This window comes from Erythrolamprus reginae, chromosome 7 (genome assembly GCF_031021105.1).
Source record: "Erythrolamprus reginae isolate rEryReg1 chromosome 7, rEryReg1.hap1, whole genome shotgun sequence".
Classification (NCBI taxonomy): domain Eukaryota; kingdom Metazoa; phylum Chordata; class Lepidosauria; order Squamata; family Dipsadidae; genus Erythrolamprus; species Erythrolamprus reginae.
The window spans coordinates 8,254,577-8,270,311 of NC_091956.1; the positions used below are offsets into that span (position 1 = coordinate 8,254,577).

A 15,735-nucleotide genomic window follows, 5' to 3' on the forward strand; every position below is an offset into this window, starting at 1 on the left:
AGTCCAGGAAAGCTCCTAGCTCCATGTAGAACATAGTTGTATTGAGCATCAGAATTGGTACAATACTATGGTCAGCCAGCTGCTGAATGAATAGCCACTCGGTCTTGCTTGGATTGCATCCAGTGATGGGCTCCTACGGTATGGTCGGGTACGCAGAACCGGTAGAAAAATTTTAAATTTTGGTTTTTTTCCCCCTTCTGGGCTCTGGGTATGTTTTTCCTATTACAGTAAATGAGGTTGAATGTGTATAATTTTAGAAGAGCTGTGTGTGCCTGTGTTTGTGTGTACATACACTTACCATTTATATAGTAGATAATGTATATGTGAAGTTAGAGGCTTTGGGCCTGCCAGTATATTTTTGTGTGCCTGTATGTACAGTATGTACACTTATTTATTTATTTATTTATTCATTCATTCATTCATTCATTCATTCATTCATTCATTTATTAGATTTGTATGCCGCCCCTCTCCGTAGACTCGGGGTGGCTAACAACAGCAAAAAGATAATATAAACAAATCTAATGCTAACAGTAATGTAAAAAAAACACCCCAGTTTAAGAAACCAATCATACATACAGACATACCATGCATAAATTTTGTAAGCCTAGGGGGAAGGGAAAGTCTCAGTTCCCCCATGCCTGACGACAGAGGTGGGTTTTAAGGAGCTTACGAAAGGCAAGGAGGGTGGGGGCAACTCTGATCTCTGGAGGGAGTTGGTTTCAAAGGTTCGGGACCACCACAGAGAAGGCTCTTCCCCTGGGTCCCGCCAAACAACATTGTTTAGTGAACGGGACCTGGAGAAGGCCAACTCTGTGGGACCTAACTGGTCGCTGGGATTCGTGCGGCAGAAGACGGTCCCGGAGATATTCTGGTCCGATGCCATGAAGGGCTTTATAGGTCATAACCAACGCTGGCATATATACATAGAATTAAAGAGTATATTTTGGATGTTCAGTAATAGTAAATAGATAGGGAATCTCTTTGAGGCGAGGAGAGGCTAGGCACCCTAACCCAAACCCTTGACATGAGTGACATCAAGTTGGCCACCTATAAGCCAGTCACATAACCTTGAAGCCACCCTGGTCACATGATCATCAAGCCACTCCTGCCTGGTCACATGGCCGGCAAGTCACACCCACAAAATAAGCCATGCCCACAGTGGTAGTAAAAATTTTTGCACTCCTTCACTGGTTGAATCCAAGCTGGTTTCTCCAGATATAATCCTTCCACTATTGCTGTCTTAATGCAGACTTTTCATCACTAAACTAGGTAACCTCCTCAGTGGTATAAGTTATAATTAAATTTATTACAGTCATAGACCAAAACAGATAAGTGAATACACAATCAAACGTTGTAGGGCAAAATGATAAATAACAGTTAAAATCCATGATAAAATCCAGCCTATCAATTGTGCATTGTCAATACTACTAAAATTACAAACCATAAGCTGTGAGGTCTACATTCAATTTGATACTATTAGGGAAAGGAATAAACAAGGTTGCCACATTTGTCGTATAAATTAGCTAAGGTGTATTAGGCACTTAAAAACTGGCCACGAATAATAATAATAATAATAATAATAATAATAATAATAATAATAATAATAATAATAATAATAATAATAATAATAATAAAAAATAATGATAATAATTATAATAATAACGATGATGATAATAATTTATTAGATTTGTATGCCACCCCTCTCTGAAGACATACATACAAACATGCATACATACACACATACATACATACAGATATACACACATACATATACATATCTCGCTATGGTAAGGTAACCCCATCAGTGCTAGAAGGTAGTGGGTTTTGTTCTCACGAAGCTTCCAATTTTCTTTCCAGCAAATATAGATACGATTACAAAGCTATCCCTTACTTTGTGGTTACAAAAAGAAGAAAAGCTCACTTTTTAATCTATTTTTTCCCTAATCGTCAAAAGCACAAATCATTTGCAATTTTTTTCTGTGCCGTACAAAAAAATCTACAAAGGGGATTTTCAGACAACCATTAATGTAGATACTGGTTTCCTGCACCCCCCCCCCCCGGGGTCCAGGAAGTCAACTTCGCCTTTTCTGCAACTTCCATCCTCTTTACAATCATTCCTCCATTGTGGGTGGTGTTGAATCTTTCCACTTTAGAGCATGTAGTAATCTCACTGCAGTGGTCAAATAAGTTGCTGTACCACTTTCTCTTCAATGTGAAAGTTGGAAATAGGATGAAATATTTATATCCATCAGCATGTCCAACATTAATGGATTTACAGCAGATCTCTTAAGAGTGAATCAACCTCCTTTAAATTAAGGAATTCACCTCTTTCACAAAGACACATCGACAGTTCCTTGAATCTAAGTCCCCAATACCTTTTTTTTTTGGGGGGGGGTGTTTAACCTGGCAGGAGGGGGAAGATATGAAATCTACAAACGAGGGAGCTAAAACCGCAAGGAACTCTATCGCTTTTTGGGGAGATCTGGTTTTAGAACTTTCAAGATAACATTACCAAATTCGATGAACTTTGGGCTGCCAAAAGTCGCTGAGTAGCAGGCTTGTACTTAAGGGCATCCCTGTGTCCAGACATGTTCTCACCTCATCTACCAGTACAGTATTGCTCCAGGCATCTTGAAGCTGCCATTTTTTCCTCTGCCTTTCACTCTTGTTCTCTGGCATATATGTAAGAGAAAAAGTACTTGAGACAAGGGTTGTCCATTTCAAGATAATAATCCAGTATATTTATTCGATCAAATATTTGCTCTTGAGTGGTTTCCATTATTAGTACCTCGCCTTACGAACTGAATTGGTTCCGGAAGTAAGTTCGTAAGGCGAAAAGTTCGTAAGATGAAACATTGTTTCCCATGGGAAACAATGTAAAAGCGATTAATTCGTGCAAAAAAAAATATCGCAAAATGGCGCTCAGCCGAGCGCCGCCCGGCTGTCACCTTTTAAAACAGCCGAGGGGCTTCTCACGTTCTCCCGAACCCGAACCCGAGAAGCGCCCGGCTGTTTCAGAAGGCTACAGCCGGGTGGCGCCACTCGGCGGAGCACCGTTTTTTGCGATCGGCGGCAGCGTTCTGGAGGCTTTGTGATGTCAAAGCTCCGCCCATGGAATTCCCTATTGGGACTCCCCACCTCCTTTCCAGCCTCCAGAACGCCGCAGTCGATCGCAAAAATGGCACTCCGCCGAGCGACGACGCCTGGCTGTAACCTTGTGAAACAGCCGGGCGCTTCTCGGCGGCCTCCGGAACCCGAACCTGAACCCAAACTTCTGGGTTCGGCGTTCAGGAGAACGCCGAGAAGCCCCCCGGCTGTTTCAGAAGGTGGCAGCTGGGTGGCGGCGCCCAGCTGAGCGCCATTTTGGTGGTTCGTAAGGCGAAAAAAGTTCGTAAGAAGAGGCAAAAAAAATTTGAACCCCAGGTTCCTATCTTGAAGTGTTCGTATCACGAGGGGTTCGTATCACGAGGTACCACTGTAATCCAAGTTTGCTTTTATTTTTAACCGCAGTGGTTTATTTTTTATTTTTTAAAACTCAATTTTCACACACATTTGAAGGTAAAGTGAGTGGCACAATCAGGATTTCAAGTCATGTTTCTTTCAGACGAAATGTTACACAGGCGCCCTCTTGTGATAATTGTGAAGAATAAAACTTAATTCGTTTCGTGACCAGGTTCTTAAGTAGAAAAGTTTGTAAGTAGAAGCCATTTTTCCCATAGGAATCAATGCAAAAGCAAATAATACGTGCAAACCCATTAGGAAAGAAATAAAAGCTCGGAATTTGGGTGAGAGGAGGAGGAAGAAGAAGAGGAGGAGGACAGTCACTCCCCAGAGCGTCTTTTCTCTGGGCATTGGCAGAGATTTATTCCCTCTCCAAGTGCCTAGAGAAAGGAAAATGCTTTGTTCGCTCTGGACTGCCAAAGCCTCCTTAAGCGCCACCGAAAGGCTCCTTTGGCAGCCCAGAAAAGCCCGAGATGGCCGGGATTAAAGGGGGAATGGCAGGAACTGGCCGGGCCTTCATGCCGCTCTCAAATTTCCTGGGAAATTTTTCCAGGCTCAGGTTCTTAAGTAGAAAATGGTTCTTAAGAAGAGGCTAGAATGTAAAAATCCAATACTAAAACAGCTAAAAACCCTTGTTATAAAACCAATCATACATATAAACATACCATGCATAAATTGTAGAAGCCTAGGGGGAAAGATTATCTTAGTTCCCCCATGCCTGATGGCAGAGGTGGGTTTTGAGGAGCTTGTGAAAGGCAAGGAGGGTGGGGGCTATTCTAATCTCTGGGGGGAGTTGGTTCCAGAGGGCTGGGGCCACCACAGAGAAGGCTCTTTCCCTGGGCCCGCCAACCGATATTGTATAGTTGACGGGACCCGGAGAAGGCCCACTCTGTGGAACCTAACTGGTCGCTGGGATTCTGTACATTGGCTAAAAAAAGATTATAACAAAGTTCCTTCTTAATTTCTTTTGTCAGAATAACAGATGCCATTGGACCAACAGAAACCTCAATAGCACCACGTCAGAGACCAAAGGCCAATACAAGCACTGCCACTTCTAGTGTACTTACAATTCAGAGCTCAGCCACGCCAGTAAAAGTGCCAGTTCCTGGTGATTTTAACAATGAACACAAAGGTAATTTCTGAAACTAAAGTAGTGAGCTGCAAGGAGCTTATTTTGGTAATGAGTAGAAATCACTGTTACTTTATTCCGGAATCAGAAGGCACCAGCAGTTATACATGTGTAAGAATCAAGCAATTGTGGGTTTTCCCCGTGCTTAAATGGATTTTAGCACAGTATGGAGGGGAATTGCAACCACAGAGTTGTGAAAACATGTTATTGTTTTAAAAAGCAATGCATCTAGTTAAAAATGTTTTTGTAGCAAACAGTTCAGTCATCCCAAAATAAATGTACAGTGTTCCCTCACTTTTCGCGGGAGATGCGTTCCGAGACTGCCCGTGAAAATCGAATTTCCGCGAAGTAGAGATGCGGAAGTAAATACACTATTTTTGGCTATGAACAGTATCACAAGCCTTCCCTTAACACTTTAAGCCCCTAAATTGCAATTTTCCATTCCCTTAGCAACCATTCAGATTATTACTCACCATGTTTATTTATTAAAGTTTATTTTAAAAAAAATTATTAAAGGCAGACAAAAGTTTGGCAATGACATATGACATCATCGGGTGGGAAAAAACGTGGTATAGGGAAAAACCTGCAAAATAGTTTTTAATTAATATTTTTGAAAAACAGGGGTATAGACTTTTCGCGAAGTTCGAAACCGCGAAAATCGAGGGAACACTGTAGTCTTTTTTAATTTTTCAGGAGACAATGTTACATTTCAAATAATATTGTGGAGTTCTTAGTGAGCAACGACAGGGTTACATTTATTATTATTATTATTATTATTATTATTATTATTATTATTATTATTATTATTAATTAGATTTGTATGCTGCCCCTCTCCTAAGACTCGGGGCAGCTCACAACAGCAAAACATTTACAGGAAATATTCAATATTCTGTATTAAGATGTAAAATTTACTGGGATAGGATAGTTGAAAATTGTACCTGCACCCCAAAATATAAATAATTGGTTAGTGTTTGTCAAGCTGAAGGGGAAATAAACAAGGCAGAGCAAGTAAAACATTTTGCAGAAAAGTGCACCAGGAACAATTTGTTATTCCTATGCTAAGAGTACAGTGTTCCCTCGATTTTCGCGGGGGATGCGTTCTGAGACCGCCTGCGAAAGTTGAATTTCCGCGAAGTAGAGATGCGGAAGTAAATACACTATTTTTGGCTATGAACAGTATCACAAGCCTTCCCTTAACACTTTAAACCCCTAAATTGCAATTTCCCATTCCCTTAGCAACCATTTAGATTATTACTCACCATGTTTCTTTATTAAAGTTTATTAAAAAAAAATATTTATTAAAAGTGGATGAAAGTTTGGTGATGACATATGACGTCATTGGGCAGGAAAAGCTGTGGTATAAGGGAAAAAAACCGCAAAGTGTTTTTTAATTAATATTTTTGAAAAACCGTGGTATAGACTTTTCCCGAAGTTCGAACCCGCAAAAATCGAGGGAACACTGTATTATGAAACTTGGGGATGGGCTGTTGGAGTCATCTGGAAAACACATGTTAAATAAATTCATTAATGTGCATTTTAAAATGTTCCAGGCGCCTCAAAGGTTGGAAATGGTCACGAGAGCGTATTATCGCCGGGAACTCCACAGCAAAACAGAGTATTGCAACAACTACAGCAAGGTGACTGGAGGCTTCAGCAGTTGCACCATTTACATCAGCAACAGCAACAACAATTGCTCCACGATTCATACATGCAGCAGGTAACGTTGTGGTTGAGCTGTGATGTGCAATCCTGCCTTAATTTTGCCTCTTCTACTTCCTTTGAAAACTTAAATTTTGCAACTTGTCTGTTTCACAGAATGCTTGTTGTGCCTGTTTGCTATTTCTAGCATTTTTACGTGGGGTAGGGACAGTGAAAGGCTACCCAAATTTTTACTACCACACTGTTTGCGTGGCTTATGCAGGACGCCCTCCATTTTCTTTCAACACCTTTCAGTTCAAATTGGGTGCTGTGGGGTGGAGCTCCGTTTTTGCTACCTCACTGCGTTCCCCACCCCGCCCGTCCGGTCAGCAGCCCAGCCCTGGGTACGGAGCATAGAGAATGTGGGACGCAGAGTTGGAACAGCCCTCTACTCCCCCTGCCAACTACTGTGTTTCCCTGAAAATATGACGTACCCTGAAAGTAAGTCATGGCTTGATTTTTACCCATGCACCCAGTATAAGCCCTACCCCAAAATAAGCCCTAGTTAAGACCCAACTTCTGGGTGCATGGGTAAAAATTAAGCTAGGGTAGGGCAAGTGTTCGGAAACTTCAGGTCGTGCAGAATGCAGCTGCGAGAGCAATCATGGGCTTTCCCAAGTATGCCCATGTTTCACCAACACTCCGCAGTCTGCATTGGTTGCAGATCAGTTTCCGTTAACAATTCAAAGTGTTGGTTATGACCTATAAAGCCCTTCATGGCATCGGACCAGAATATCTCCGGGACCGCCTTCTGCCGCACAAATCCCAGCGACCGGTTAGGTCCCACAGAGTAGGCCTTCTCCGGGTCCCGTCGACTAAACAATGTCATTTGGCGGGACCCAGGGGAAGAGCCTTCTCTGTGGCGGACCCGGCCCTCTGGAACCAACTCCCCCCAGAGATCAGAATTGCTCCCACCCTCCTTGCCTTTCGTAAACTTCTCAAAACCCACCTCTGCCGTCAGGCATGGGGGAATTGAAATATCTTCCCCAGGCCTATATAGTTTATGTATGGTGTGTTGTGTGCATGTTTTTTAAATTATGGGTTTTTTTAACTTCGTATTATTAGATTTGTATTGTACATTGTTTCTATCACTGCTGTGAGCCGCCCCGAGTCTACGGAGAGGGGCGGCATACAAATTTAATAAATAAATAAATAAAATAAATGGAATGATGACAGAGCTGCCCTACTACTCACCTTCAGACAGTGGCAGCTAGGCCTTGCACACCCCGACAGCTGCTTTGCCGGCCCATTTATTCTGCCTGCAAGGCTTTCCCGAAGGTCTCCGCAGCCGATAACAGAGCTCTGGATCGATCTGGAACTCTGCTATTGGCTGCAGAGGCCTTCAGGAAAGATTTGCTGGCCCAAGAAGGCGTCTGATAACGAAAATGGGATAATGCACACAAGTGAAGTCAGTGGAAGACATTCCCCCCACCTCCAAAAAATAAGACCTGGTCCCTTTTTCGATAACCAAAACCCCCCAAAACAAACCTGTCTTATTTTCAGGGAAACATGGTAGCTTACCTGGAGACTGTTTTGTTCACGGTAAAGATTAAGCAATTACAGTGGTACCTCATCATACGAACTTAATTGGTTCCAGGAGGAGGTTCGCAAGGTGAAAAGTTCGTAAGATGAAACTATGTTTCCCATAGGAATCAATGTAAAAGCAAATAATGCCTGCAAATCCTTCAGGAAAATCCCAAACTTTAGAAGGGAGGCGAACAGAGGGCAGGGAGGAGCAGCTAAAGGGGGCAGGTGGAAGAAGCAAGGCTAGGCTAAAGGGTGAGTGGGAAGGAAGAAAGGCAAGGGGGGGCGCCCCTCATCCTTTTTCTTTCTTCAAAAGACAGCCTTTCAGTGCCTTTGCAAGCACGTTGTTCTCTGCAAAATGTTTCCTACTCCAAGCAGCCCCTCCCTTTTCTTTCTTCCAAAAAGGGGAAAAAAAGAAACCCCTTCATCCCAGCAGCAGCTGCTTGGGTTCGTAAGGTGAAAATAGTTCGGAAGAAGAGGCCAAAAAATCTTAAACACCGGGTTCGTATCTTGAAAAGTTCGTTAGAAGAGGCGGTCGTAAGATGAGGTATCACTGTACTAGAAAATTCCTCTGTGGCTTCCTCTGATTTTTTTTCCGAGTCGCCAAAAACCAGTTTTGTTTGTGGGTAGTAAATTTCACTTGATTGAGCAGCATTTGTGATTTATGCAAATATTTTCTTTTTCAATTGCAGTATCAGCAAGCAATGCAGCAGCATGCCGTTCAACAGCAGCTTTTGATACGCTCTGCATATCAGCAGCAGCCCCCTCCTCCTCCGTATCCTGCTATGGTAAATCACTTCGGGAAACCAAATAAAACCCTCCTAGCTAAGAAAGAGAAGCTTGGACTGTGAAATAGTTTGATTGCGCTGGTTAACTTCATCTAATTGATTGGAATTTACTTAACAAACATTTTGTAAAACCATTTCTTGTTCACGATAGCAAATCTGCCGCACGAATCCCAGCGACCGATTAGGTCCCACAGAGTGGGCCTTCTCCGGGTCCCGTCCACTAAACAATGTTGGTTGGCGGGCCCCAGGGGAAGAGCCTTCTCTGTGGCGGCCCCGACTGTCTGGAACCAACTCCCTCCAGAGATTAGAACTGCCCCTACTCTCCTTGCCTTTCGTAAGCTCCTCAAAACCCACCTTTGTCGTCAGGCATGGGGGAACTGAGACACCTCCCCCGGGCATATACAATTTATGCATGGTATGTTTGTATGTATGTTTGTTTAGTAAATGGGTTTTTTAAAATATTTTAAATTATAATTTAGATTTGTCATGAATTGTTTTATTTTGCTGTGAGCCGCCCTGAGTCTGCGGAGAGGGGCGGCATACAAATCCAATAAATAAATAAATAAGTAAGTAAGTAAGTAAGTAAGTAAGTAAGTAAGTAAGTAAGTAAGTAAGTAAGTAAGTAAGTAAGTAAGTAAGTAAGTAAGTAAGTAAGTAAGTAAGTAAGTAAGTTGAGAGTGAATTTAACAGTATTATGCAAATAAATGAAAGTCAGAATATATAAATGGTGGCTTTTAATGGAGCCTCACACGTTAGAGATACATATTATCTTCTGGCCCCTTATTTTTCTGTGCTGCCATTTTTGGGCTTATGAAACAGTGAGTAGAGTGATACCTCGTCTTACAAACCCCTCGTCATACAAACTTTTCGAGATACAAACCCAGGGTTTAAGATTTTTTTTGCCTCTTCTTTCAAACTATTTTCACCTTTACAAACCCAAACCGCCGCCACTGGGATGCCCCGACTTTGGACTTCAGTTGCCAGCAAAGCGCCCATTTTTGCGCTGCTGGAATTCCCCTGAGGCTCCCCTCCATGGGAAACACCACCTTCGGACTTCCGTGTTTTTGCGATGCTGCAGGGGAATCCCAGCAGCGCAAAAACGGGCGCTTTGCTGGCAAAGGAAGTCCGGAAGTGGGGTTTCCCAGCGAGGGGAGCCTCAGCGAAATTACAGCATCACAAAAACACAGAGGTCTGGAGGTGGGGGTTCAAGGACTTCCATGTTTTTGCGATGCTGCAATTTCACTGAGGCTCCCCTCGCTGGGAAACCCCACCTCCGGACTTCCGTTGCCAGCGAAGCACCTGTTTTTGCGCTGCTGGGATTCCCCTGCTGGGATTCCCCTGCAGCATCACAAAAGCATGGAAGTCTAGAGGTGGGGTTTCCCATGGAGGGGAGACTCAGGGGAATCCCAGCAGCGCAAAAACGGGCGCTTTGGCTGGCAAAAGGGGTGAGTTTTGGGCTTGCACGCATTCATCGCTTTTCCATTGATTCCTATGGGAAACATTGTTTCGTCTTACAAACTTTTCACCTTACAAACCTCATCCCGGAAGCAATGGAGTTCATAAGACAATGTATATGTGAAGAAAATGATACATCTTCAGTTTTCAATCCCTTCCATATTGTTTAATTCCCATAATATTTAATTATGGAAGAAAAATTTTACTTCCTGAAAAACAAATTGTCTGTAAGGGTTTTTTGATCAAAATAAATAGACATACTCCTCGACTTAAAACTGGAATTGAATCTGAAATTATGGTACCAAGTCAGTGCAGTTGTAAATCATGTGACTGGACATGTCTTTTTGGCTAAATTTCTTTGGGTGGTCTTCAAGTGAATCTGATGGGCATTTTTTTTTTGCTGGAAAGCAGAACTTAATATTGATAACAGGAAAAAACACCCATCAAAAAAGCAATATTTGTTCAATATATCTCCCCCCCCAAAGAATATCATGCTACATCATTTTATATTTATCCTCATATGGAGCTAGATGAACAGGCATAATGTAATTGTACTAATTATGTAAAAGTATTAATTAGCTGATTTCATTCCCTACCGTTCAACTTATTCTAACCACTTGTTTGTTTTTTAATGGCTGTATAAATTCCAGAGGTTTGTGTCTATGTGTTAATTCAGTTAAGTTGTTCATTTTCTGTACAAGGTGCGATTGGCATTATTCGTTTAAGATTTTACATGATGCACGAATCCCAGCGACCAGTTAGGTCCCACAGAGTGGGCCTTCTCCGGGTCCCGTCAACTAAACAATGTCGTTTGGCGGGGCCCAGGGGAAGAGCCTTCTCTGTGGCGGCCCCGGCCCTCTGGAACCAACTTCCCCCAGAGATTAGAATTGCCCCCACCCTCCTCGCCTTTCGTAAGCTCCTTAAAACCCACCTCTGCCGTCAGGCATGGGGGAACTGAGATATCCTTTCCCCCTAGGCCTTTACAATTTATGCATGGTATGTTTGCTTGTAGGTATGATAGGTTTTAAAATAAGGGTTTTTTAATTATTGTAGTATTGGATTTACATGCTGTTTTTATTGTTGTTAGTCGCCCCGAGTCTACAGAGAGGGGCGGCATACAAATCCAATAAATAAATGAATAAAAATAAAATAAAAGTTTTGCCGTTCTGACATTCTTCTTCTTTCTCCTTTGAGATGCAGCAGTACCAACAAGCTCTTCTTCAGCAGCAGGTCCTTGGGAACCAGTTGCCAGCACCGAAACGTTCTCCTGAATTTCTTACCTCTCCTCAGGAGTTTTCACCAGCCTTAATCCCTCATTCTAAATCCTTTCCCGCTCACGTTGGTGCTGCTCTGGAGGCTCCTTATTCCACAAACAGGCAAGCTTCCTCAACTCACTGTTTTGAATAACTATACTTTAAAGCATCGTCTCACCCCAATGGGATTTATATTTTTATTTTTATTTATATATATAGTTCTGTCGGGCTCTCTGGTAGACTCCTCCCAAAAATTCACAGGTACAAATTTCAGACACACACACGTTTGAAAATTCAAAACAATGTTCTTTATAATGAAAATTCACTCAAACCAAGCCCTCTTTTTGTATAGCAAAGAGCACTGGTCTCCAAACAAACTGGTAATTTGTACAAATCCCTTATCAGTTCTGTGATACTTTGCTTGCAGCTGTGAGGCAATTCACAGTCCTTCTTCTTTCACAAAGTGAAACACACTTCTGCTCTGGGTTAGTTTCAAAGCGGGGAAAAATCAGCACACAAAAGGTCAAAGTCAGTAAAGCAGTCACAAAACACCACGATCAGATAATCCTCCACAATGGCCAAACCCACAGACTGCTATTTATAGCAGCCTCACTAATTACCACAGTCCCACCCAACCACAGGTGGCCTCATTTTCTTTGATAATAATCTCTCAGTTGTTGCTGCCTATGCATCGCTCTCCGCATGCGTGGCTGTATCATTAACTCTTGTTCTGAATCCAAGGAGGAGCTAGATAATTGATCTCCTTCTGAGCTGTCTGCCACACTCTCCTCCTCCCTGTCACTCATGTCTTCTTGGTCAGAGGAGCCTTCATCAGCAGATTCCACCGGGGGCAAAACAGGCCTGCAACATGTGGATGTCTCCCCCACATCCACAGTCCTTGGGGCAGGAGCTGGGCCAGAGCTAATCACAATATATATACAGTATACACATAGTAAAATACATGATGAACATTATAGAGGAGATAATTTTATTTTATTCTAAAATAAAATATTTTTAATGCATCAGATTTCTCAAGGATCATGTTCTACTTCGTTTACATTTTCGGGTTTATGATCCCACCAGTTCTTTGCCACTGGTAAATGGTAGCTCCGGCCCAAGTTCCAGTGGATCATCTGTGCCACAACATCATGTCTATGCTTGTAGTCAGTCTGTGCGATCTTTTTGCAGCAGCTGAGTATGTGATCGATTGTTTCATCTGTTTCTTTGCAGAGTCTGCACTTTGGATCGTCTGTTGATTTTTCAATTCTGGCTTTGACAGCATTTGTTCTTTTCTTCTCCTTCTCCTTCTCCTTCTCCTTCTCCTCCTCCTCCTCCTCCTCCTCCTCCTCCTCCTCCTCCTCCTCCTCCTCCTCCTCCTCCTTCTCCTTCCCCTTCCTCTTCTTCTTCTTCTTATCATTATTATTATTATTATTATTATCATCATCATTATCATCATTATTATCATTATTATCCTCATTATTTATTTATTAGACTTGTGTGCCGCCCCTCTCCGAAGACCCGGGCGGCTCACAAAATACAGTACAGAAAACAATACGTATACAAATCTAATAGTGAAAAACTATAATCTAAAATCCCGTTACATTAATAAGCAGTCAATTTACTCAAGAGTGCCCGGAATAATTTTCTCCATCAATTCCTTACAGATCATCTTCCTCTGACATGGAGTCTATTTCCAGCTATCCGAAACAGAACATCAGCAGCCCCCCTGATATGTCTGGGTGGAACCCTTTTGGAGAAGACAACTTCTCCAACCTGACAGAGGAGGAGCTGTTGGACAGGGAGTTTGACCTTCTGAGATCAAGTAAGGGACGATTGAAGGCTTATTTCGCTTCACAATAGGTAAAAAAAAAAGCTGTTTAGGTACAGTTGACAGTGCTGGAGACTGTTTTGTTCAAGGGCCACACAGTCTGTTGTAGAGAGAACTCTTTCTGAGCATTTGAGGGCAAAGCTAGACCCACCGTGTGTCTTTCGGTCACACACACAAATGTGTGCAATAGAAAAAACTTTAACATTTTGCACAAACCACAGAAAAACGTCAGGGTCGTATGTTGAATTAATTACTTGAATGTTTAAACGCGAATGCAAAAAAAATATATTAAGTAAATAAAATGCTTGTGTAACCCTGCAGAATACTCTGCATTGCTTCACTTCGCAGTTTTGTTCTTTTGCACACCGGATTCTGTGGGTCTGAAAATGCCTTTTGAAAGTGCGCGAAAGAGGGGAATTGACCCAGTACATTATGTTAATGTTTTGTAATGTATTTTGAGTAGCTTAATGTTAAAGGCTGCTTTATTGTTCTAAATAACAATATTTGAATAAAATATCTCCAAGTCAAAAAGCCGGTGTGTTTACTTGAAGTTGCTTCCCCTTACTCTATTACCGATAATGTTCATTTTCGCGGAGATGAATTGTGGAGAAAACGCAGAATGCTGTGAAGAATAAATCCATTCTAAACTTGGTAAAATGACAAGCTAACCAAAATATAGGTGATGAAACTAATAATGCAGCTTGCTGTTTTTATTGAAAGCGTTACGGTCATAAAGGGCTCGTGGTCCAATTTAGACATAGCATCCCAGAATAAACACAATTTTCAGTGAAGGTTTTCTCTTACGCTTTTCACATGTGAACTAAGAAGCTTAAATCTGGGTTTTTTTGTTACGTGGCTAAAATAATGGATAGTGTCGTTGATTGTTGTTTGAACAACCATCCTGTGAGCTGCAGTTTTGATAGGCATATTATTAACACGATGGGCTGATTCCTGAAAGATTACAGTTAAACTGAATCCTTGAAATATGAATAGGTTTCATTCATATTACCAATTGTCTATTATTCTCTGTTTAAACACTTTGTTAAAATATAACATTTACTGTATTGCTGTAATATTTAACACATGTAACTTAATTCAAGAAGACCAGAGATAAACTGTTAACAGGATCTTTGATAGATGTCACTTGGTTTACCAAACAATTATTTGATTAAAAATGAATATCTAGTCATCTTCCACAAAGTTATAAAAGGAGTAAACTTTATTCCTTAAACAATTCGATATAATTGGATAACTTCATATGATAAGAATACCCACATGAGGATCAACATAATTGGATTTTAAATTTCTTTGTGCTTTATGGTTAGTTTTTTTCCAAATGTTTTCTTGTAGATTTAATGGGAATTTTAAAATATTTTGCAAAAATACAAGAAAATCGAATAGACAGCTTTAAACATTTATTAATTTATTAAAAACTATGTACTAAGTTGAAAGCAGTAGTTTTATAATTCATAATTTTGCACTGTTTTGCAATTTACTTGGAATGTATTTACTCTGTACATTTTCAAAATTCTTCCCCTTGAAGGTGCCATGATAAAATATTTGTTTTTCTTCTTCTCTGAATAAATGTTTCAACTTCTTCTCAAATGCTTTTTGTTATGTACTGGAATGTCCTTTTCATCGCTTTGGAAACTTTACATTTTGATAATCTGCTTTGGAGCTTCTTACCTAAAGAGCACGCCATAAAAATTCAGTATTGATAATAAAATATTTAATCATCCTGGAAGAAATTGATGATAAATGTGTAAGGAATTATGTAAGAGGTGAAAGGATTTCACAAAATTTCTTGCTTTTCAAACCACAATTAGATCTAGAATTACTTTCTGGGCCCTACCTATTGATATTAACTGAAAATTATTCCTCAAATTTTATTTCAGCCATTGGAAGTTGTACTGTTAGTAAATGAACTGTAATTCTGACCTAAAGCAAGAATTGGATTTAAAACAGACCCAATAGATTTATAGCATTCTTGATGCACTTTGTACAGTTTCGGCAATCTCTACATAATGATAATGAATATAAAATATCAGGGTCAGTGATGTGGGGAAACCCAGGTTTTTTTCTTCCAAAATTATTTTTCCCCATTAATTATCTAAGTAACGGAAGAAACAAATGCAATTTATTCCATTTTGATAAACAAGTGAACTGAATTACTGCTTGAAAATTTTGGATTAGTTATAGAATTGAAATATATAATTGTAAAGCTTTTTTTAAAAAAATTCATGAGATTTTTTTCTTCCAACAAACTCATTTTTTGTACCTACTAAGATAAAATTCCAGCATTTTTCCTGTGATGATGTAATCAAAGGTCTCTAAATTTACTTATGTATAATTAATAATAGATTTAATTGAAAACGCAGAACAATCCAGTAGGATGTTTTGATGAGCCATTCTTGCATTATCCTGAATAAACAAAAGATAATACAGTAATTATGATTTAGTTATTATACTGTTAAGTTTGTAAAATATGTATGTAGCAGAGAAAAATTTCTGAATTGAATAGAAACTCTTGGAATATGCCAATTCTTTTTCAGTTTCCTT

The 15,735-nt window shown here is 40.6% G+C and overlaps 1 protein-coding gene across 3 annotated transcripts in view; it reads left to right on the forward strand.

Annotated features, from left to right (window-relative positions):
- BMP2K (BMP2 inducible kinase) overlaps positions 1-15,735 on the forward strand; it is a 78,964-nt gene that overhangs the window by 46,977 nt on the left and 16,252 nt on the right. For 2 of the 3 annotated variants that reach the window (XM_070756929.1, XM_070756930.1), the window contains 5 exons: positions 4,476-4,633; positions 6,181-6,347; positions 8,545-8,640; positions 11,290-11,471; positions 13,013-13,170. In XM_070756929.1, the coding sequence (XP_070613030.1) occupies positions 4,476-4,633; positions 6,181-6,347; positions 8,545-8,640; positions 11,290-11,471; positions 13,013-13,170 (761 nt within the window). The remainder of the gene's footprint in view (positions 1-4,475; positions 4,634-6,180; positions 6,348-8,544; positions 8,641-11,289; positions 11,472-13,012; positions 13,171-15,735) is intronic. The other variant, XM_070756927.1, reaches the window with a different exon arrangement.